This window comes from Saccopteryx bilineata, chromosome 5, assembly GCF_036850765.1.
Source record: "Saccopteryx bilineata isolate mSacBil1 chromosome 5, mSacBil1_pri_phased_curated, whole genome shotgun sequence".
In the NCBI taxonomy this organism is placed as follows: Eukaryota; Metazoa; Chordata; class Mammalia; order Chiroptera; family Emballonuridae; genus Saccopteryx; species Saccopteryx bilineata.
Window position 1 is genome coordinate 65,143,333 of NC_089494.1, and position 24,854 is coordinate 65,168,186.

A 24,854-nucleotide genomic window follows, 5' to 3' on the forward strand; every position below is an offset into this window, starting at 1 on the left:
AACATACATTTTGGTGTCTTTTTATATGGTAGAACAAGTCTCTTCGTTTGTAAAATAGATTTAGTTATTTATGGGTCTTTATTCATAAAATTTGAGCATCTCTTTGTTTGCTTGTTAGCATTGGGGATTTTTTTTTTTCTATTATGGCTTATTTGTATCTTTTCTTTTAAATGATTCAAATAGAATTTTTATCCTGGGTGCATTGAATTTACAGATTAATTTAGAGAGTACTAAATCTTGATAAGATTGAACCATTCAGGTACATGAAACATTTCTACATTTATTATTTCCTCTATGGAGTTCTTAGGAAGTTTTGGCTAGTTTTGTGAATTTTTTGGCCAGTTAGTGGATAAAGTTTTTATGGCTAAAGTGTTTTTTATTACGTTTTCTACTTAGCTATTGTTGACGTAGAAGGGTTTTGATTTTTTTATAGGTTGGTCTTGTTTTGTATGTAACACCTCATGGTTGGTTTCTTATTGGTTGTTATAGTTTGTTGATTTTCTCTCTAGGCTTCTCGAAAAATAGTAATTATCTTCCAGAAGTGACAATTTTATTTCTTATACCTCAGTGTATTTATTTATACCTTATAATGGTCATCAACTTCAGTACTGTGTCTTATTCAAGAAGAGTCATCTAAAGTTTATCCATTACATGTAGGGTTTGTTGTAGGTTTTGCATATACAGCTCTGTCTTGGTTAAAGGAGAGCTTTTCTGTTTCTTGTTGGTTAAAAGGTTTATTTGTTTAAAATAATGAATATTGGCCTGACCTGTGGTGGCACAGTGGATAAAGCGTCGACCTGGAAATGCTGAGGTCGCCGGTTCGAAACCCTGGGCTTGCCTGGTCAAGGCACATATGGGAGTTGATGCTTCCAGCTCCTCCCCCCTTCTCTCTCTCCTCTCTGTCTCTCTCTCCTCTCTAAAAAAAAAAAAGAAAAAAAGAAAAAAATTAAATAATGAATATTGTTGAAATATACTGCTTACAAAAATTAGAGGATATTTCAAAATGAGCATGAAGCAATAAAATATCCTGTAATTTTTGTGAGCAGTGTATATATTCTTTGAAAGACATAAATTTTTTTCCTTTGGATTATCAATGTGAATTATATTAATAGATTAAATTTTTTTTTCCTTTATTGATTTTAGAGAGAGAGGAACGGGAGGGAGAGAGGGAGAGAAACAGAGAAACAGCCACTTGTTTATGTATTCATTGGTTGATTCTTGTGTATGTGCCCTGAGCAGGGATTGAACCTACCACCTTGGTGTATTGGGATGACACTCTAACCAATGGAGGTACCTGGCCAGGGCAAATAATAGATTTTTTTTTTTTTTTTTGTATTTTTCTGAAGCTGGAAACGGGGAGGCAGTCAGACAGACTCCCGCATGCACCCGACCGGGATCCACCCGGCACACCCACTGAGGGGCGATGCTCTGCCCATCCGGGGCTTCGCTCTGTCGCAACCAGAGCCACTCCAGCGCCTGGGGCAGAGGCCAAGGAGCCATCCCCAGCACCCGGGCCATCTTTGCTCCAATGGAGCCTCGGCTGCGGGAGGGGAAGAGAGAGACAGAGAGGAAGGAGAGGGGGAGGGGTGGAGAAGCAGATGGGTGCCTCTCCTGTGTGCCCTGGCTGGGAATCGAACCCGGGACCCCTTGCACGCCAGGCGGACGCTCTACCACTGAGCCAACCGGCCAGGGCCTGAGGTCTTAATTTTTGAAATATTATTTAGTTTATTTATCCATTTCATTTAAGCTTTTCAGACTTATTAATGTATAGTTATAATATGTTTTAAAACTTCCTTTGTTATTTTCTTTCTATCCATTCTTTCATATTCTCCTTTCATATTCTCAATCTCCAAAAATTAATTTTTGTCTTCATAGTTTACTAGTTACTTCGGGATTGTTCTGTGGCTGTTCTTTCAGCTATTGAGTTGAATGAATTAGTTTATTTATATAGAAATATAATTAACATACAATAAAATACATAGATTTTAAGTGTTCAGTGATCAGATCCCCCATGGATTTTATTAAGGTATAATTTACATGTGGTAAAATTAACCCTTTTTATTACATAATTCTGTAAGTTTTGAAAAATGTATACAATTGTGTAACCCCACCATGGATTAAGATATAAAATAACTCCCCAAATATTGCCTATTCCCTTTTGTAGTCAACCCCTTTAGGTTGTTGCTGGAAAACACTGATCTCTTTTCTGTTCTTGTAGTTTTGCCTTTGCAAGAATGTCATATAAATGGAATAAGAATGATAATATGCAGTCTTTTGAGTCTGACTTTTTTTAAATTAGCATAGCATAAATCATTCATCTGACATTTATCCATGTTGTACATTATCAATAGTTTATTTTTTATTGCTGAATTATATTTCATTGTACTACACCTCTTTTTAATACTTAGGAACCAAGCTAGGTTATGCTTCTTGTGTGGTGGTTTTTTAGAATGTCAGTCAGCTAATATAGAATCAGAAAATTAACATTTAATTCTCCCCAGTATAAACAATGATTAAGCAAGGCTCATCAATGGATGCTAAAACCTTTTAGCAAAATGTTATGGAAAACAAGGTCTCCCAGTTTTTTTGTTTTTTGTTTTTGTATTTTCTGAAGTGAGAAGTGGGGGGCGGCACACAGACTCCCACATGCGCCTAACCGAGATCCACCTGGTATGCCCACCAGGGGCTGATGCTCTGCCCATCTGGGGCATTGCTCCGTTGAGGCCGGAGCCATTCTAGCGCCTGAGGCAGAGGCCATGGAGCCATCCTCAGCGCCCAGGCCAACTTTGCTCCAGTGGAGCCTTGGCTGCGGGAGGGGAAGAGAGAGACAGAAAGGAAGGAGAGGGGGAAGGGGGAGAGGAGAAGCAGATGGGCGCTTCTCCTGTGTGCCCTGGCCGGGAATCAAACCCGGAACTCCCGCACGCCAGGCCGATGCTCTACCACTGAGCCAACCAGCCAGGGCAAGGTCTCCCAGTTTTACCTAAATAGATTAGTTATTAATTACAAAAGAGGAAATGTGCTCCTAAAATGGAGAGGTTTGTTGGTCACCACCATTTCTCCTAAATAAGGAACATTTGGGTTGTTTCCAATATTTTAAGACTATCTCTTAATTAAAATTTATCTTCAAATGTTACTTCTTCAGAGAGGCTATCTCTGACCACTTATCCTAAGATGATACCTGTATCATACTATCCTTTGCTCCACTCAGTTGAGAGAATGAGAGAGAAGGACAGACTACTTCATGCACCCTGACCAGGATCCACCCAGCAACCCTGTCTGGGGCTGATGCTTGAGTACTGAGCTATTTTTAGCACCTGAAACTGATTTACTTGGACCAACCAAGCTATCCTCAGCACCAAGGGCCACACTCCAACCAATATAGCCACTGGCTGTGGTTGGGAAAGTGGGAGAGAAGGGGGAGGAAGAGAGAGGCAGATGGTCACTTCTCCTGTGTGCCCTGACCAGGAATCAAACCTGGGACATCCACATACTGGGCCAACACTCTACCACTGAGCCAACCAGCAAGTGCCATTATCTAAAGTTAAGGTAACTATTTGAATAATGAAAAATAAAAATGTAAATACTTACATCAGGGATAAGGGAAAACTGATACGGGTGAAACTAAATTCTTCATCTTTCATGGCAGGGTCAATAAAGGACTCGCTGAAATATAATACATAGAGTGGAATACTCTGCACCTGTTTGAAAGAAAGGAAGTAGCAAAGGAAAGGAATGAAGATGCTATCTATGTATAGATCTGGAAATTTCTCCTAATAAAGAGGAAAGAAGGCAGTGCAGGACAGTTTACATCAGTGGTTTTCAACCTCTTTACTCTTGGAGACCAGTGAAAATAGGAGAGTCATTTTGGGGACTGTATGGCAGAAATATCCTAAGCATATGCAAATTTAACTGAGATCATTGGGTCTATAATCTTCATACAGTGTCAAGGTGGTTAACTCTTTCCCAGACCAGCACAAAATTTCTGGAGGACTGGCACTAGCCTGTGGACCAGTAATGAAAAAACACTGATCTACATAATGTTATCTTTTGAGTAAGCAGGGAGAAACCAAAGAATGTATATTTAATTTGGTAAGATGACATAGGACCTCTAGAAAGGTTAGAAATAAATGAACAGTAGTAGCCTGTTTAAATTGACTATTCAAAAATTTAATTAAAAACAAATTTTTAAAGTGGTTGCCTCTGAATAGTGGGACTGGTTTGGGAGGGAGAATTTTTTTCTGTGGGCCTGTGTGTTGCTTTTATATATATTTTTAAAATGTCATATGAGTACAAAAAAATAAAAATCTGAAAGCTTCAAATGTGTGCTTACAGGTCACATATTTCTGAATATATATATGATTATGTACTAGATTTTTTTTTTTTTTTTAGGTGAGAGAAGGGGAGATAGGCAGATTCCTGCATGTGCCCCAACTGGGATCCACTTGGCAACACTGTCTGGGGCTGATGCTTAAGTACCAAGCTATTTTTAGCACCTGAGGCTGATGTGCTCTAATAGAGCCATCCTCCGGCATAGGGCCACACTCGAACCAACTGAGCCACTAGCTGAGGGAGGGGAAAAGGGAGAGAAGGAGAAGAGGGAGAGGGGAGGAAGCAGATGGTCGCTTCTCCTGTGTGTCCTGACCAGGAATTGAACCTGGGACATCCATATGCTGGGCCAATACTCTATCCATTGAGCCAACAGCCAGAGCCAATTATGTACTAGATTTTTTCAAGCCTCCCCCCCCCACGATCCTTTCCTTTGAATAATTTGAAACTTTTATGATTTTTTATATTGAGATATAATTTACATACCCTAAAATTGACCCATTTATAGTGTACGTTTTGATGGTTTTTAATAAATCACAAAATTACACAGCTGTCACCACTAATTCCAGAGTATTTTTTATTCCACAAAGAAACCCCATGAACATTAGCAGCAACTCCCATTCCCCTGCTCCTACCCCATACACCAGTAACTACTAGTCCACTTTCTGTTTGTACGGATTTGCCTCTCTCCACGTACCATAAAAGGAGAATCATACAATATTAGAATTTTGTGTCTGGCACTTTTCAGCCACCATAATGTTTTTATGGTTTATAAATTTTGTTAGTGTATTTTAGTACATCATTCCTTTTTATGACCAAATATTCTATTGTATCACATTTTGTTTATCCATTTATCATTTGGTGGACTTTGGGTTGTTTCTGTCTTTTGATGTGAAGAATGCTGCTATAAACACAGTGGAACAAGTTTCTGTGTAGACATGTTTTTAGTTTTCCTAGGGAATATAATTAGGTCATTGATACTGACACACCATAAGGAAAAATAGACCAATAGAACAAAAAAAGAGTCCAGCACAGACCCATCCATATATAATAACTTGATACATGACGGAGGTGACACTGTAGTGCAGTGGAGAACGGATAGTCTTTTATAATAGATGATGGTGGATGAGTTGCATATCCATATGGGGAAAAAACATGACCTTTAATTCTTACCATCATACAAAAATCAATTCCAAGTAACTTGTCAAACTTAAATATGAAAGATAAAATAATAAAACTTTAATAAGTATTGTATGATGACAGCCATTTCATAAATGGATCACAAAAAGCAGTAACCATAAAGGAAAGCATTTGATAAATATAATTATCGATACATTCAAATGACACCAATATATGAGTGGAAAGGTAAGTCACAGAAGATTCACAGCCAGAATATGTAGAGAATTTCTATAAATCCAGAGGGAAAGGCACAATCCGTGGTCAGAGTCTCAAAACTCTAATTGTCCTACCAGGCCTGTAATGAAAATTAGTAGAACCTTTCTTTCCGCTCTGCATTCATTCTTCACTGAGGCAGTCCTTCTCCTCGTCTTGCAGCTTTTTATTATGTATCTTGTTTTATCTACGTCTATAGTTCTAAATAAGATTATTATTGGTCTTTTTCAGTTTTAGATATTTATTGACATCCTGTTATAGAAGAGATAAGGTAACTCTTGTTAAGTGATCCAAACCTCCACTCCCATAGAAATACACTTCCCTGATTTTATCTTGATTTATATAAATAGGGTGGGGCAAAAATAGGTTTATAGTTGTGAGTTTGTGAAGCACAGTTTATTCTTGCATTATTATTTTCTATATGAACAACTACAAACCTACTTTTGCCCCACTCTGTATTTCAATCTTTGGTTTGATCTTTTTTTTTTTTTTTTTTTACAGGGGGGGGGGATATATAGGGAGAGACAGACAGGAATGGAGAGAGGAGAAGCATCAGTCATTAGTTTTTTGTTGCGCATTGCGACACCTTAGTTGTTCATTGATTCCTTTCTCATATGTGCCTTGACCGCGGGCTTTCAGCAGACCGAGTAACCCCTTGCTAACGCCAGTGATCTTGAGTCCAAGCTGGTGAGCTTTTGCTCAAACCAGATGAGCCCGCACTCAAGCTGGCGACCTCGGGGTCTCAAACCTGGGTCCTCGGCATCCCAGTCCGATGCTCTACCCACTGCGCCACCGCCTGGTCAGGCTGATCATTATTTTATTGTTTATATTGTGGCCATGTAAATTTTATTTCAAGTTATGAGATTCCATGATTACTTTTCTTCTTTGGTACAACTTGTTTTGCCTGGATTTAGTAGTTGATTTATATCTTTAGGTTTTTAGTATTCGGTATAAGCATTAACAAACTCTCCAGCAGAATTGCGTGAATCTCTCATTATTTTCCAATACAAATTATTCTTCTTTTTTCTGAGACTTTCATTGTTCTGTTCCAGGCTAGTTCTCTCTGTTTCTTCTGGATGCCTGTCATCCTGCAATCTCTTTTCTTGAGCGTCATGGGAATTCCTTTTGTATCTGTCCTCTGTTCCAGCTATCGATTTCCTTCTGCCATATCTTCCTCTTGGTTTATTCCTTTGTTTGGTGGATCAGTTTCTCTAGTAACTTCAAGAGAAAAGGTACATGAGTAGTCAAATTTTTGAGACCTTGCATAGTCTCCTCTTCCCAGGTTGTCACTTGGTTTTTATTCTTTTTTTTTTCTCATGTGCCTTGACCGTGGGCCTTCAGCAGACCGAGTAACCCCTCGCTCAAGCCAGCGACCTTGGGTCCAAGCTGGTGATCTTTTGCTCAAACCAGATGAACCCGCGCTCAAGCTGGCGACCTTGGGGTCTCGAACCTGGGTCCTCGGCATCCCAGTCCGAGGTTGTCACTTGGGTGTAGAATCCTAGATTGGAAATCATTTTATCAAAATTTTGAAGGCATTGTTCCATTGCCTTCCAGCTTCCAGTGTTACTGCTGAGCACTCCAGTGCCATTCGATTCCTGATCTTTGTTAAGTAGCCTGTTCTTCTCTGGAAGCTTTTAGGATCTTCTCTTTGATCCTCAGCATTTAAATGTTATAATTATAATGTGCCTTGGTGTGGGTCTTTCTTAAACCAATGTGCTTGGTGCAAAAGTATGTCTTTCCAACCTAGAAAGACATGCTGGACAAGTTTCTTGAATTATTTCTTTAGTAATTTCAGCTTCCTGATTTTCTTGTTTTTTGTTTGTTTTTTCTAGAAGTCTCATTTTTTGGACCAGGACCTCTTGGACTATTTCTCTAATTTTCTTTTAGAATATTTTTGGTCTCTTTTTAAAAAAGATTTCGTCAACATTATCTTTGAATCCATCTGTTTTTTATTTGTATTTTAGCTATCATACTTTTAATTTTCAGAAGCCTTTCTTGGTGTTCTTCTCTAAATGTTTCATTTTTATAGTTTGCTGTTTCAGGATATTTGTGATAGTTTTATTTTTGTGTGGAGTTTTTTTTTTGTTGTTGTTCCTTGGGTTGTCTCTGTTTTGTATGGGTCTTTGTTTTCTTGTTTGTATTTCTTCAGATATGTGCTGATATTGGGCTTTGTTTATATCTCTGTGTTAGGCACTGAAACCCTTATTGGGAGTTTTGTGTGAATAGGCAGGGCTTATTGACTGGTGGATTTTGCAGTAGAATGGCTTGACTGTGTGTGATTGTTCTGAGATTGTTTGTTTGTTTGTTTTTTATTTTTTGTGTGTCTAAATCTTGTCTCTTGAGATGATTTGCCTAGAGAGAAATTCTGCAATCTTCTATCTGTAGAGAATAAGTTTGGTTGCTCACTCTCTAGAACAGAGCACAGGAAAAGGGCTAAGGGTCTCTTCATTTAGTATATCAGCTTGTATTTAGTACCTTTTATTTCCTCAGATATGCCTTATGGCTCATTTCTAGAGATTAAATCTAGCCTCCAGTATTTATAATAAGCCAGCGGTCAGTTATATTTTTGTTGTTACTGTATCGTTGTTCTCATGTCTGTAATATGTTGTTTTTCTCTGGCTGCTTTAAAGGTTTTTTCTTTTGTTTAATGTTTAATTAATTATTTATTGATATAATGGACATATCACATTATGTTAGTTTCAGATGTACAACATAATGATTCCATCTTTATGTATATTGCAAAATGATCACCATAATAAGTCTAGTTAACTTCCATCACCATATACAGTTAAAATTGGTTTTTTTTTACTAGAATGTTTAAGATTTATTATTTCAGCAACTTCCAAATATACAATATAGTATTGTTAAGTATAGTCACCATACTGTCCATTATATTCCCATGACTGGAAGTTTGTATTTTTTGACCCCTTTTTATTTGTCCCCTACCTCCCACCTTCCACCTCACAACTCTGGCAACCACCAATTTGTTCTCTGTGTCTAGGAGCTCAGTTTTGTTTTGATTTTAGATTCTATGTGTAAATGAGATCATGCAGTCTCTTTATCTTTGTCTAAGTATTTCACTGACCTAATGCTCTCAGGGTCCATCCATGTTGTCACAGGTGACAAGATTTTTTTCTTTTTAATAGCTGAATAATATTCCATTGTGTGTGTACAGATTTATACTGCATCACAATTTTTTTATTCATTCATGGACACAGATTGCTTTCATGTCTTGATTATTATAAATAGTGAATATGGGGGATACATACATCGATTCAAGTTAGTGGGTTTTTTTCCTTTGGATAAATATCCAAAAGTGGAATTGCTGGATCATATGGTAATTCTAGTTTTAATTATTTGAGGAACCTCTGTACTGTTCTTCATAATGGCTTTCTAATTTACTATCCCACCAACAGGGCACAAGGGTTTCCTTTTCTCTATGTCCTTGTCAATACTTGATATTTCTTGTCTTTTTGATAATAGCCATTCTGATAGGTATCAGGTGATATCTTATTGTAGTAAGATATTGTTTCTTTATCTTTGGTTTTCAATAGTTTGTGATGGTACCTACATATGGAACTTTCCTTTATATAAACCCTAGTGGTAACCACACAAAAAAAATCTAGAACTGAGGCACAACAAAAAAGAGAAAAAGAGGAAAAGGAAAAATGATAGAATACTACCAAACTAAAATAACAGACCGAAACATGAAAGAAAAGAAACAGTAGAGACACAGAGCTACCAGAAAACCAAAGTTAAAATGGCTATAGGAAATCCTCATATCACTAGTCACCCTACATGTAAATGGACTTAAACTCACCAATAAAAAGGCACAGAATAGGCCCTGGCCAGTTGGCTCAGTAGTAGAGCGTCGGCCTAGTGTGCAGGAGTCCTGGGTTCGATTCCTGGCCAGAGCACAGAGGAGAAGCGCCTATCTGCTTCTCCACCCCTCCCCTTCTCCTTCCTCTCTGTCTCTCTCTTCCCCTCTCGCAGCCAAGGCTCCATTGGAGCAAAGTTGGCCCGGGCGCTGAGGATGGCTCCATGGCCTCTGCCTCAGGCGCTAGAATGGCTCTGGTTGCAACAGAGTGACGCCCCCTGGTGGGAGTGCCAGGTGGATCCTGGTCGGGCGCATGCAGGAGTCTGTCTGCCTCCCTATCAAAACTTTTGGGATACAGCAAAAGTGGTTTTAGGACAGATGTTTATATCATTACAGGCCTACCTTAAGAAACAAGAAAAATCTCAAACAACCTAAAGTTTCACCATAAAGAACTAGAAAAAGGCCTGACCAGGCAGTGGCGCAGTGGATAGAGCATCGGACTGGGATGCGGAAGGACCCAGGTTCGAGACCCCGAGGTCACCAGCTTGAGCACGGGCTCATCTGGCTTGAGCAAAAAGCTCACTAGCTTGGCCCTGGCCGGTTGGTCAGCAGTAGAGCGTCGGCCTGGCGTGCTGGGGACCCGGGTTTGATTCCCGGCCAGGGCACATAGGAGAAGCGCCCATTTGCTTCTCCACCCCCCCCCTTCCTCTCTGTCTCTCTCTTCCCCTCCCGCAGCCAAGGCTCCATTGGAGCAAAGATGGCCCGGGTGCTGGGGATGGCTCCTTGGCCTCTGCCCCAGGCGCTAGAGTGGCTCTGGTCGCAACCGAGCGACGCCCCGGAGGGGCAGAGCATCGCCCCCTGGTGGGCGTGCCGGGTGGATCCTGGTTGGGCACATGCAGGAGTCTGTCTGACTGTCTCTCCCCGTTTCCAGCTTCAGAAAAATACAAAAAAAAAAAGCTCACCAGCTTGGACCCAAGGTCGCTAGCTCCAGCAAGGGGTTACTCGGTCTGCTGAAGGCCCGCGGTCAAGGCACATATGAGAAAGCAGTCAGTGAACAACTAAGAAGTCGCAACGCGCAATAAAAAGCTAATGATTGATGCTTCTCATCTCTCCTCCATTTCTGTCTGTCTGTCCCTGTCTATCTCTGCCTATGTAAAAAAAAAAAAAAAAAAAAAAAAAAACAGAAAAAGAAGAATAAAGGAAGCCCCAAAGTCAAAAGAAGGAAATGATAATAATAAAAATTAAAGCAGAGGTAAACAAAAATATCATAGTTGATGCAACAAAGTTTGTTTTGAGAAGATTAATAGGTTCGGTTTTCTTTGTATTTATTATACTTAAAGTAATCTGTGAGCAGAATCTGGAAATTTATACCTTCCACCAAATTTTGTGATTTTTCTGGCTCAATACTTTTTCTGCTGCTTTTTCTTTCCTTTTGTAACTCCAAATACATATATAGTGTCCAACAACTATTTTTCTGTAATTTTAACCTCTAGTTTGAATACCATCTTTTGATCTTCAGTGCTTTCTCCATTCTAATGTCAAGCCCATCCACAGACTACTTTATTTTAGAGAGTGAACTTTTTACTTTTGACATTTTCATTTGGCTGTTTATTTTTATTTTTTGCTGAAATTTCTAATTTGTTCATCTGTTACAACTATATTTTCTTTTGTCATCTTGAGCATACTTACAGTAGCTGCTTTTAGATGTGTACTGATTCTAATATCTGAATTACCTTGTGGTTGGTTACTATTGATTGTCTTTTATCTTGAGTATGGGTCCCATTTTCTTGTTTCTTCATAAGTTTAGAAACTGTTTATATCGTACACACTATGAATGATACGATATAGAAACTCCGGGTTTTTGGTGTAGTATTCTTTTGGAGAATGTTGAAATTATTTTTGTTACTATATGTATTAGCAAAGAATTAACTTGGCTGGACTGACATTTAAACTATATCTCCTGCAGGGGATGGCAGCTAATATCTCTGTTCAGTTGTTTTAGCCTTATCTGAATTGCTTAGAGTCATTCTACTCTTGCTTAAGTTAGTGGCCAGCCATGGATAGAGGTAATATGCAGAATTTGCAAATCTGTCTTTAATGCTTTACTTTCCAGTATATGCCTTCTTCCCAACTGCTGTGGTAGTTCCAAACTGGTTTTTCAAGCCAATAAGACTGCATGTTATGATCCAAGTTGCACCTGCTCTGTGCAGCTCAGACTAGAGCTCTTCCCTGTGGCAAAAGCTGTAAAAACAGCAAACCCACCTAGTTCTATTCCCTTCTTCCAAATGTTGTCTCCTCTCCAGATTCTGCCTACTTTTGGTTTCTCAAGTGCTTTCAGGTAGTTGTTTTTTTATATATTTCTCCAGAATTTATAGTTATCTGTGGGAACATTGGTCTGATAAGAGGTATTCTGTTATTACTCATGGCAGAGTTTATATTTTTTAAAATTATTTGTTTTAAAAGAACAATTAGCTCATGAATTTATATTGATACATCCAGTTCAAATCAGAACTGCAAGGTTTTTATTTATATCTGTATCTTCTTTCATCTATACCAAGAATTGTATTTAATAGTTTTCAAGGACATAAAGTAGTATGTAATTATTTACTTCTTTCTCACACATGGCAGTCTCAAAATAACTGTACTTGTGCTATCACAGTAACCAAAGTGATTACTGAAAACAATTTTTTTAATGGTATTTATTTATTTATTCATTCATTCATTCATTCATTCAGAGACAGAGAGAGTCAGAGAAAGGGACAGATAGACAGGAACAGAGGGAGATGAGAAGCATCAATCATCAGTTTTTCATTACAACGCCTCAGTTGTTCATTGATTGCTTTCTAATATGTGCCTTGACCATGGGCCTTCAGCAGACCGAGTAACCCCCTGCTCAAGCCAGCGATCCTGGGTCCACACTGGTGAGTTTTTGCTCAAACCAGATGAGCCCGCGCTCAAACTGGCGACCTTGGGGTCTCGAACCTGGTTCTTTCCGCATCCCAGTCCGACGCTCTATCCACTGCGCCACTGCCTGGTCAGGCACTGAAAACAATTTAAAAAAATTTTTAAATTGTGCTTTACATAAAATCTTATCCCCCAATTTTTAAAATATTGTATTAAGAACTTTGCATGAATTTAGCCATTAAATTTTATAGTTTCTTCCTGGTATTTATTTCTTATTTAACCTTTATCAGTAAGTAAGTAATATTTATTGCATCAATTCTTAGGTTGAAACTTGAGTTATCTCTAGATTCTTTGGAAGGCTCATGGAAACAGTATTTCCTGATTTCAGGCATTTTGATAAGTTTATGCTTTCTATATGTTAAAAATTTTACTGGATATAACATTTTATTCATATTTTCTTGAATATTTTAAATATGTTACTCCATTTTCTTCTGGTATAAAGTGTTACCTTTGAAAAAATTGTTATTCCTAGGTGCACATTGTTTTCTTTCAGGAAGTAGTTCTTGAGTTACAGTTTCTACTGTTTTTTTGCTTCTGAAAGTGCTCTTTAAAGACTTCTACTATTATCTGAATGTTAGATCTTTGCTTCAATAGTTATTGCTTTCTCTCATTCTTTTTATCTCTTCATTTCTTTTGATTTCAAAAGTGTTCCTCCTTTTTACCTTCTGGTTCTTTTAAAGCATTATCTGTTCTATATTCTTTTGGGTTCATTCAGGCTTAATCTTCATTATTGAACCTTTTTGTTTTCTTTTTTCAATTTCTGATGCTTTTCTGAGTTTTGTTACCTTATTTTTGAGTTTTTGAAATATGATTTATGTTGTCCTTTCATGTCTTGAGTCATTTTAGTAATGTCTTTTAGTTCATTTTGAAATAGTAGGTTATAAATTTCACCTATTTTGTGAAATGTGCATGTGTTTCTATTATGCTTTTATTATCAGGATATTATTCTGTATCTTACTCTCTTATTTTTTTTTATTTTTTTTTAGTGAGAGACAGGGAGAGAGGGACAGACAGAAAAGGGAGAGAAATGAGAAGCATCAACTTGTTGTTGCAGCACTTGAGTTGTTCATTGATCACTTTTTCACATGTGCCTTGACTGAGGGGCTTTAGCTGAGCCAGTGACCCCATACTCAAGCTGGTGAGCCCGTGATCAAGCTGATGACTTTGGGGTTTCAAGCCAGGATCCTTAGCACCCCAGGTTGATGCTCTATCCACTGTGCTACCCTTTGATCAGGCCTTACTTCCTTTTTTCTTAAAATAACTTTATGGTATGACCTGTTTCATTTTTGTTGCTTACTTTTCTTTTGGTTTAGAATGGCTTTTCTTACAGAGTTCCCTCTGCTGTTGTTTTTGGGCACCCTTCAAAAGCGGCATTTGCTTTCTGAGATTTCTAGCCTTAACCCCCTTCCCCATTTTTTTTTTTTTTTTTTGTATTTTTCTGAAGCTGGAAATGGGGGAGAGACAGTCAGACTCCCGCATGCGCCCTACCGGGATCCACCCGGCACGCCCACCAGGGGGCGACGCTCTGCCCCTCCGAGGGGTCCCTCAGTTGCGACCAGAGCCACTCTAGCACCTGGGGCAGAGGCCAAGGAGCCATCCCCAGTGCCCGGGCCATCTTTGCTCCAATGGAGCCTTGGCTGCAGGAGGGGAAGAGAGAGACAGAGAGGAAGGAGAGGGGGAGGGGTGGAGAAGCAGATGGGCGCTTCTCCTGTGTGCCCTGGCCGGGAATCAAACCCGAGACTTCTACACGCCAGGCTGACGCTCCACCACTGAGCCAACTGGCCAGGGCCCCCTTCCCCATTTTTATTTTGATATTCTTTTTCCTTTATCTTCATTGTACCTTTTCTGCTCAATTTTGTTTCCATACCCAATAGTTTATCCTTATTGTGGCACCCTTAGTGAAGATTAATTTCCAGAATTCATAGGGGCTAGAACTTCTCAAACTTGACCCTGAATCCCTTGCACTTAGTCACTGTTGGAAAAGGCAGAAACCCTTCCAGTTATAGCTTCGGTATTCTAATTGCCTTACTGGTCAGTTCACATTTGTTGTTTTGGGAGTCTCTTGTCAATTCTGTGCGACATCCTGTTTCCTTCTGCTTCCTCTCATACCATGCAGGGCCTATGTTGTTGGTGATCTGTTCCCACCTGCTATTTTGTAGAGATTCCTAATCATCAGTTTTGATGTAAATGTGTGTAGGTTTGGGGTTTAATTTTTACGTGGGGATTTAGAGGCTGCTCAAAAAATGTTGCCACTGCCTCCATTGCCCCTGAGTCTTTCTAGTTTATCATTTCTTAATTGCTGTTTGTGGTGTTCTTTGTTTCAAGTTTCATCATCTTGCTGTGCTTAGATTATAACTTCCTCTAAATAGTTCTTGAATCTTAATCAATTTGAGTGTTGGCCTGACCTGTGGTGGCGCAGTGGATAAAGCGTCGACCTGGAAATGCTGAGGTCGCCGGTTTGAAACCCTGGGCTTGCCTGGTCAAGGCACATAATGGGAGTTGATGCTTCCTGCTCCTCCCCCCTTCTCTCTCTGTCTCTCTCTCCTCTCCCTCTCTCTCTCCTTTCTAAAATGAATAAATAAATAAATAATTTAAAAAAATTTGAGTGCTATTTGTGTTGGAAACAACCTTTACAGTGTCCAGCATAGTACTGGACATGTATGTGATAGCTCAGTCATCAGTTTGGAAATTAGTCTTAACAGTAATTATAGTCCAATTTGCAACCTTTTAATAGTAGGATTAACAGCTACTTTTACAGATTAAAAGAAAGTGGCTGTCATCTGGCCTGCCTGCACATGAAGTTCATTTGTACATCATCTTTGGCATGTATGTCCCAACCTGCCATCCTCTGGCCTAAACATTCCTGGAAGACATTGCTCTAATAATGGTGGTTCAAACAATACCACAGAATAATAAGTATCATAGAAACATATTGCAAACATAGCAAGCAGCTTCTGCCAAATAACAACTCATTTCTGTTTGTCATAGTTCAAAAATATTGTAAAGGAAGTATAGAAACTCTTGAGCAAAGCAATTAAAACGGTCAGGATGATAAAAATTTCTCTTAAAACACTAAACCAAAACAAACAAAACTCAGATTGTCCCATGTGTTAATAGGAAGAGAGGCAAATGGGTGTGGATGTGATGGGATGGGATTTGATGAGATTGTGAGGAGAATGAAGGAGCACAACTAATATTTGTTAAAGGAAACATTAGTTTTTTGTCATATGGTTATTTTAGGGATCTTGTTATCCTAACAATAGCCCAGTTCCTTTGCTCCTGAATTTGGTATTCTAAAAAATCAGCTAAGTCTGTTCCTAAAATACAGCAGAAATTCATTGACTTGATAAAACTTTTAAAGATATTTATAGTAATAAGAGGTTGGTATGTTTTATTTTTACTTCATTTGACTTCCGTGCGTAAATTTGCTTAAAGGAATTATATACTTTATTTAAACTTATGAAGCTAGATTATTTACTTTGTAATATGTTTCATTTAAAATTACTCCTAATTTTTACCTTTTTAAAAATCTTTAACAGGCCTCAACAAATAATGAAAGCTCTAATCACAGTTTTGGAAGCTTGGGATCTTTAAGTGACAAAGAATCAGAGGTAAGTAGCTTCATTTTAAATACGGTGCTATTAAAGTAAAAGCTGTAACCACCTTTTTAAAAACTTAAATAGGCTTTTTTTCCTTCATCAATTCTTGCGCTGGATATTAATGCTTTGTAGGTATTTTGTAGGAGCATTTTTTCTGGCCTTATGGAGCAAGCATTCAGACTGAAGACTGTATTTGGCAATAGAAAGAAAATATCGTTGCTTTGGTCATGTAGGTGAACTTGTGGTATAGGTGTTCTTAATGGAAGACAGTTAATAGCCATTCCTAATTCTAGGAGATGGAGGTGGTTTTTGAAATACATTGTTTCACAGTTTTCTATTATTTTTCCTAATATTTCCTCTTAGTTTGGCTCTCAGTAAGGGTTGGTTTTTTTTTTAATTTCTGAGATACAGGTATAAGGTTTTTTTTCTCTTTTTGAAATTTCTTGTAAAATTGTATGCTGTTGATTTTCATTTTTCTTGCTTAAAAATATTTGAAAAGTCTCCTCCCCTCCCACCCACTTACTGATCCCAGTAAGAAAACACACTGGATTTTATAAGTAGTCATTTAGATCCATGGTTCATATTGAGCATGATATTCTTGATGGCATCTTTTTAAAATGTGTAGACAGGAATTTCTTTAAGTTTTAGCATTTCCATGTTGATGCTGCAACTTCCCTTTTTGTGGAGATAGCCTGTAATATTGTCTCTTCTCAGATTATAGAGTTCTGTCACTTACTTTTCAGTGTATATGTGTGTATGTGTCTGTGTGTATATGTTTTCCCTGTCATTGTTAACTTATTTCTACTTGATCCACTTTAGTCTTTTTTCTATTTGGGTTAGTGCAGATATGTCACCTTGATAATAATAAAAAATTGTTAGCACTCAGTAACCCTTAGTCATTCAGTTCTGGTGTTCAGTGGAAAGGGAATAGTGAAGGTGGCATCTTTTTCAGCCCTATGTGGTGGAAAGCATCTAGGACTCTCTAGGTAGACAGTTTTGTGCAGATCTGTGCAGGCACCCTGACACTCCAAAGGAGTGTGGCATGGGGCTCTCACTCATCAGGCTTTCCCTTCCACAGAGACCACGGGCAGGCAGCTGAAAGGACTGTGCAAGTGACGGGACTTTATCTGCAGTAGGTTCCCTTGAGGTAAGCGTTAGTAGCCCGTATAGCACCAGATTGTCACAGTTTAGTGTTGTTGTTTTTTAATTGAGCCTTTAAAAATTGTAGGTTTAGATCTAGACAAAGGATAGTTTTTCAAAAACTGTATCAACAATATTTTCACTTTATGTTTCTTGGACTTTGAAATATTTCTTTATATTTCCAGATTTGGGTCTATTTAGAAATTTTTCATACTCCCTCTTTTATAGGCGTTTATGCTATAAAGAGCGATAAAATAATTTTAGATATTTCCCTTTTCTGTTCACCAAATCTGGTACTTTTGATTTCTTAAAATAGCTAAACATAGTAAAAAAAGTAAGATCACCTATAACATATTTCTATGTTCTTTACAGATGCACTATTTGATTCCTTCAAAGGAATCAGTCTATAAGATAAGACAGCTTCTCTTTAAAGAACTCCAAGGATCGTTTTTGGCTATATTTTTAGTTAAAAAAAAATTTTTTTTAAAGAGCATAGTGGCATTTGCAATGAAATATAATTTGGTTCATCATTGTATGTCCTTAGCGCTTTTTTTTGTATAGAAATTTTCAGATTAAGGGCAGCAATAGAAAATCTTAAAAATCTTTTGACTTTTGCTGTTCTGTGTTCTCTATCTGGAAGTTTTAGAAATTAATGGTTAAGTCAAGTCGAACAATATTTTGGAAATGACTACAGATTATACATTACCTTAACATTTGAAGAAGCAAATTTGTGTGTGTGTGTATTTTTCTGAAGTGAGAAGCAGGGAGACAGACAGACAGACTCCCACGTGTACCTGACCAGTATTCACCCAGCATACCCACCAGGGGGTGATGCTCTGCCCATCTGGGGCGTCACTCCATTGCAATTGGAGCCATTCTAGTGCCTGAGGCAGAGGCCATGGAGCCATCCTTAGCACCCAGGCCAACTTTGCTCCAATGTAGCCTTGGCTCCTGGAAGGGAGAGAGAGATAGAGAGAAAGGAAATGGGGAAGGGTGGAGAAGCAGATGGGCACTTTTCCTGTGTGCCCTGGCCGGGAATTGAACCTGGGACTTCCACATGCCAGACTGACGCTCTTGAAGAAGCAATTTTATTTATTTATTTATTTACTTACTTATTTATTTACTTAGGTCTTTCCATTATAGGAAGCTACATGTCTGGAAAATGATTCCCAGGTTTTATTTCTGTACTGCACACCTTAATGAATTCCCTTAGAGTGAAATTTCATACAAATCAAGATACTGGTATTCACAGACTATCAAGTTAAGTTGCTGGAAGTAAACAATAAATTGTAGAAGTACTTCTTTTTTTCCCAGTATACCTCGTAGTTTTATGTAGTATTCCATTGTCTTCTGATGTCATTTTATTTTTTTGGTAATTCATTCCATGATCATTACTTAAAAAAAAAATAATAGTTTTCTGTTGTTATAAACAAATAGTACTAAAAGGTTAAATATTTTATTTAAAAGCAGTTCTCTACCTCCCAGCCTTTTCACACCCTTTTTTTAATTTTCCTATTTTATAATGTAAATAATGTGCATATATTGCTATTTTGTTTCATCAGTTAGACATTATCTGTTGAGTCCCTCTTAGCAATTATGAAGATTTTAACTTCCCCTACTCTGTATCCTCCTACCCGGTACTCTTCAAATACCCAGAACCCTCCTGTTTTCTTCTGTCCTTTTACTATTAAAACTGAAAGCATCTGGTATTTACTTTTACCTCGATTGAATTTACTTCAACTGAAATTTTTTATTTTAGTTAATATATGAATTCATATATGAATTTGCCTTTTATTTCTAAATGAAGAATTGTAGATCAAAAGGTTTTTCCTTTTATTAACGAAATTGCCTAGTAGGTAGGAAGGTGTTGATCTTGTTTCGCTTTATTTTATATCACTCTAGGTCTATTCAACTGGCTCCAAAAATTTACTGTATTTTCGCTAATCATTTATTGCTTATCTATTATCTTCTAACCTATGTGCCCAAACACAGAGAATATAAGATGAATAGGTTATTATCACTGCCTTCAGAAGATACCAGTGTCAAGTAGGACAGACTACTTTATAAGCAGTGTGGGCTATTATAATAGATGTAAGCACAATGTGCTATGGGATCAAAGAGCAAGAAACCCATAATTTCATCTGCCTGCAAGGAAGAGGGTTGGGGGAGGGAAGAGAAGAGAGAGAGGTCTTTCTTCAAAGAAGAAATGATAGTTGTAAAGAAAGACTATGCATTTATTTCAGAGGATAAGGGCAAAGTATGAGAAGAAGGCAGACAGAAGGACTAGGATATGCTTTTGCTTTTGCAGGGAAGCTTGGTAAATAGTTGTGTTTAGAACATAGGGCAGTGATTTCAACCCCAACTGGACTTTAGATCCCCTGAGGAGCTTAGAAAAAGACCATGCTGTAGAGGTGATTCTGGTTTACAAGAAAGGTGAAAAATAGGCAGGGGTCAGAGTTCCAAAGTCGTTTTATTTCATAATAAGGAATTTGGGCTTTTTAATCTGGCTGAGGGAGAGGCACTGGAATGGGGTGTGGGGGCGAAGGGACAAAGTAGAGATGAAAAAGGCCTCCAGGTGGCAGAGGGGAGAGGATGAGACTGGATAGAAGTAAAACCTAAGTTGGGAAGGTCATTTACTTGAGGAATACCATGCCTTTACAAAATTTCAGGCCTCCAAGGTTTATTATTAAGAGGAAACACTTCAAGTGGAGGGATTCTAATTTAGTGTTTTCAGGTTTGCCTTTTGGATGTGCCTTCCCCTTCAGATGCTCCACCTTTGGTTACTGATGCTTTCCTCACCCAGGCCCGTGCTTCCACAGTTAATGTGCAAGTGGATTACCAAGGAGTCTCGTGTTTAAAGGTCGGGGGTGGGGGTTTGCATTTCTCTAACAGGCTCTTAAATTTCACTAGATTTTAAAAGTATATTCAGTCGAGTTTGATGACTGCATGAGGGTAAAGAAGGAAAAGGAGGATTTTAAGATTTATTAAAGGTACCTAGCTTTAAGTGATAACTCAGGAAAGAAAGAGGGGTCAGGCTAGCATAAAGACTTGGGAGTTTCTACATAGGAGTGAAACGACTGTGTGGTCTGAGAATTCCTGGGGGTCCCTGAGACTTTCAGGGAGTCCACAGGTTAAAACAATTTTTATAACAGTACTAAGACATTATTTACCTTTTAAAAAATAATGCTAAAACATATTTGGCTTTAAAATTTTTCATTTTCTCATGACTTTACGGTGAACATTTCCAGAGGCTGTATGACACGTGATGATATAACTGACAATTATGGATTGTGTGCTTATGTATTCTGATGAATTCTGGTGTTTAAAAGTTTTTTAGTTTTAAATTCTAAAATGGTAAAATATCAATAGTTATAAACAACATAAATAAGAGCTCTTTTGAGGTCCTCAACATCTTTTTTTTTTTAATTTTAATAATTTTATTTTTTTAATGGGGTGACATCAATAAATCAGGATACATATATTCAAAGATAACAAGTCCAGGTTATCTTGTCATTCAATTATGTTGCATACCCATCACCCAAAGTCATATTGTCCTCTGTTACCTTCTATCTTGTTTTCTTTGTGCCCCTCCCCCTCCCCCTTTCCCTCTCACATTGACCCCTCCCTCAACATCTTTTTAAGAGTTTATAGAGGAGTTCTGGGACCCAAAACTTTAAAAACTGCTTTTATAGACAAATTCATCCTGATAGTTTGTGCAACTATAGGAAATGTTAACAGCCAAGATGGGTGTTCTGGGCGAAGGAGGTGAATAGATAGTAGGAAGGAAAAGAAGAGAAAGTGAAGAAGAATAATGAGTAGAACTAGATGTCTCAGAAGTCATATAAGGTAATGATGGTAAAAAGTGACTAAGAGTTTGTCACTTAGGCTTAGTTTTAGTAGATTAAAAAGAGCAAGAGGCCAGATTATAATTGGTTGAGGAAGCTTTGGAAAATGAGGATATAGTGACAGCAAATATTGACAGCCCTTGCAGAATCTTGACTGTGAAGGAAAGGAGACTTAACAGGCCTGACATGTTCTGTGCTAAGGAGGGGTCATAGCAGAGCTATGACAGGACCAGGGACGTGCGGAAGAGAGAGGGGGAAATAGAACCAAAGCTCAACACCTCTTTCTCCGACTGGATGAATGGTGAGAGCTAGACGCTGATGGGCAGGGTTCTTTGTAGGCAGAAATGACTAAGAGCAGACTTTTTTTTTTAAACTATTTTCTTCCTTCCTAAAATAGTTTTAAAATAAAGCTGATTGTAGTGAGTATGACACGAGAGTATAATGGAGTAGAGCCTTTCTTCTGATGAACTTCCAAATCTAATAACCTTTCTCTTAATTCACAGTGAAAATAAAGGTTATCAGCAGACAGAAAGAATCATGAATGGGTTGTGGATATGAGGAGAATGATACAAATTATGGGAGGGACAGAGAAGGGGTTACTCATCCTTTTTTTTTTTTTTTTATGTTTTAGAATGCCCAAAGGAGTTAGAAACAGGGTCTGTGTGATTTATCTGCTAGCTAAAAGTCCAGATTATTTTATGAGAATACGAGAAGGAGCCCATGTGTTTTTTTTTTTGGTTTTCAGTATTTTGCTTTGATCCACCTATTTGCAATTCTTCCAGGACCCTTCTGTTTATAAACACAAAGACCTCTACTTTTCTAAATTCTGTACAGTTGCTGTTCCCACTCTACCTTACCCCAGATGCTAAGATAAATTGTGTATCTTAGAGCTCATTTGGAATCTATAATGAATATTAATACCATAACCATTTCTCCTCCCTACCTCTTCTTTGGAATGTTCTAGAATATAGTTTTTTTATTTTTTATTTATATTTTATTTTTTTTATTCATTTTTTTAGAGAGGAGAGAGACAGAGAGGGAGAGAGAGGAGAGAGAGACAGAGAGAGAGAAGGGGGGAGGAGCTGGAAGCATCAACTCCCATATGTGCCTTGACCAGGCAAGCCCAGGGTTTCGAACCGGAGACCTCAGCATTTCCAGGTCGACGCTTTATCCACTGCGCCACCACAGGTCAGGCTAGAATATAGTTTTCTGCTTTATTTTATTTATTACTGAGGGGTGACTAAATATTAGGCTGAATAAAAATATTGAATTCCATCATCTTTAATAATGTTAGAGAAGCACATTTAAATCTACTTATGCATCTACTGATATGCTTGCATATAATACACTATACAGCAGGGTTCCCCAAACTACGGCCCGCGGGCCACATGCGGCCCCCTGAGGCCATTTATCTGGCCCCCGCCGCACTTCTGGAAGGGGCACCTCTTTCATTGGTGGTCAGTGAGAGGAGCATAGTTCCCAATGAAATATTGGTCAGTTTGTTGATTTAAATTTACTTGTTCTTAATTTTAAATATTGTATTTGTTCCCATTTTGTTTTTTTACTTTAAAATAAGATATGTGCAGTGTGCATAGGAATTTGTCCATAGTTTTTTTTATAGTCCGGCCCTCCAACAGTCTGAGGGACAGTGAACTGGCCCCCTGAGTAAAAAGTTTGGGGACCCCTGCTATACAGTAATGTTTGCAAAACAGATACATGCCAAATTATTCTATTTTTGCCTCAATTTAATCTTTAATACTTATCTTCTTTAATACTACTTTATATATAACTTGAATCAAAGTTGAACAATTTAAAATACATTCTATCTCTATTTTCCCTTCCTGGGTCTGGGTAATTATCTAATTATCAGTTTTTTGACTCGCTGTAACCCTTAGCACATTGGCATTAAATTACTGTTTATTTCTTATCCAGATATATTTGGGGATTTTTGAGTTATTTAAGATTAAAGATATTTTAAGTTATAGGTATATTGAAATTGGAAGAGTTGTTGCACCTAGACATTTAAACATAGATCCACTTTCAGAATTATAATAATTGTAATGAAAGAATATAAGATGGCCTGACCAGTGGTGACACAGTGGATAGAATGTCAACCCAGGATGCTGAGGTTGCTGGCTTGAGTGAGTACAGGATCGTTGACATGATCTCAGGGTCACCAGCATGATCCCAAAGGTTGCCAGTTTGAGCAAAGGGCCTCTGAGCCTGAAATGTGATTCCTAGTCAGGACACATACGAGAAGCAACCAATTCACATCTAAAGTGAAGCAACTGTGAGTTGATGCTTCTCATTCTCTCTTTCAAATAAATAAGAAAAAAAGACTATAATATAGATATGTGCCTTGATTTTCTTTATTCACCTCTGACTATGATTAATTAAGGCCATTTCATGAATGCAGATTTGATTAACTTTATCAGTTGAATTGACTTTTTGAAAGTAATCTGGAAACATATTTTTTCCCCTCATTTGAGGTAAAGTTATGGTATTGAAGACACTGAAGCATTACTACTTTTGCTTTGCTAGTTTTTTAAAGACCTTTTAAATGGCCACATTGTATTTGATTTCTTATTCATATATTTTAGAGGAAGTAGAAATTAAGAACACTGGGGAATTAGGCCTTTAACTTATTTGAACCTGGCTTTAGGAGGGCATTGTTTCCATTTCTAGAACTAGTGATAGAGTTATTTAATAGGTTTTTAAATATAAATTCTCTTTTTCTAAAAGAAGGCATTTTAAAGTTACACATAAACTTGTATAAATTGATTAAATGGGTTGTCTTCTGTTCTTAGTAAATTGGCTATATTAGGAGAGTGATAAGAGCATTTCCTGTGTTTAACCTTGTTTTTCTATACATACCCATCTCTAGTTTTTTTGTTTGTTTGGTTGGGTTTTTTGCCTTCTTAATAGTATTTAGCTTGAATGTTTTCTCAGTGACTACTTAGGTACCCAGGGTAGATTGGAAGTCATGATTCTATTTGAAAACAGAGGTAATACTAATCTTAAACTTTAGGTTTTAGATTAAATCTTTTTTCTTTTTTCTTTTTCTGCAAGAGAGAGAGACGGATAGAAAGGGACAGACAGGAAGGGAAAGAGATGAGAAGCATCAACTTGTTGCGGCATCTTAGTTGTTCATTGATTGCTTTCTCATGTGTGCCTTGAGGTGGGGGGGCTCCAGCAGAGCAAGTGACTGTGCTCAAGCTGCTGAGCCTGTGCTCAAGCCGGCGACCTTGGGGTTTTGAACCTGGATCCTCAGTGTCCCAAGTCAATGTTCTATCCACAGCACCATCGTCTGGTCAGGCTAGATTAATTTTTTTTAATTCATCAAAGTTTTTCTTGTGTATATATATATATGTTATAATCTGGACAGGGTTTTTTGGGGAGATTTTTTGTTTGTTTGTTTTTAGTGAGAGAGGGAGACGGACAGACAGGAAGGGAGAGAGAGATGAGAAGTATCAACTTGTTCCAGCACTTTTCGTTGTTCATTGATTGCTTTCTCACATGTGCCTTGATCCAGGGGCTCCAGCTGAGTCAGTTACCACTTGCGCAAGCCAGAAACCTTTGGGCTCAAGCCAGCAATCATGGGGTCATGTCTGTGATCCCACACTCAAGCCAGATGAACCCACTATCAAGCCAGCGACCTCAGGGTTTTAGACCTGGTTCCTCAGTGTCCCTGGTCAATGCACTATCCACTGTGTCACCACCTGGTCAGGCTGGACAAATCTTTTCTTTAATGTCTTAGTCTGAGTACCCAGT

General features: G+C 38.1%; 1 protein-coding gene across 1 annotated transcript in view; it reads left to right on the plus strand.

Annotated features, from left to right (window-relative positions):
* The window catches only part of TLK1 (tousled like kinase 1), a 159,468-nt gene that overhangs the window by 53,820 nt on the left and 80,794 nt on the right, over positions 1-24,854 (plus strand). The window contains exon 3 of the mRNA XM_066278681.1: positions 16,039-16,110. Coding sequence (XP_066134778.1) covers positions 16,039-16,110 — 72 coding nt within the window. The remainder of the gene's footprint in view (positions 1-16,038; positions 16,111-24,854) is intronic.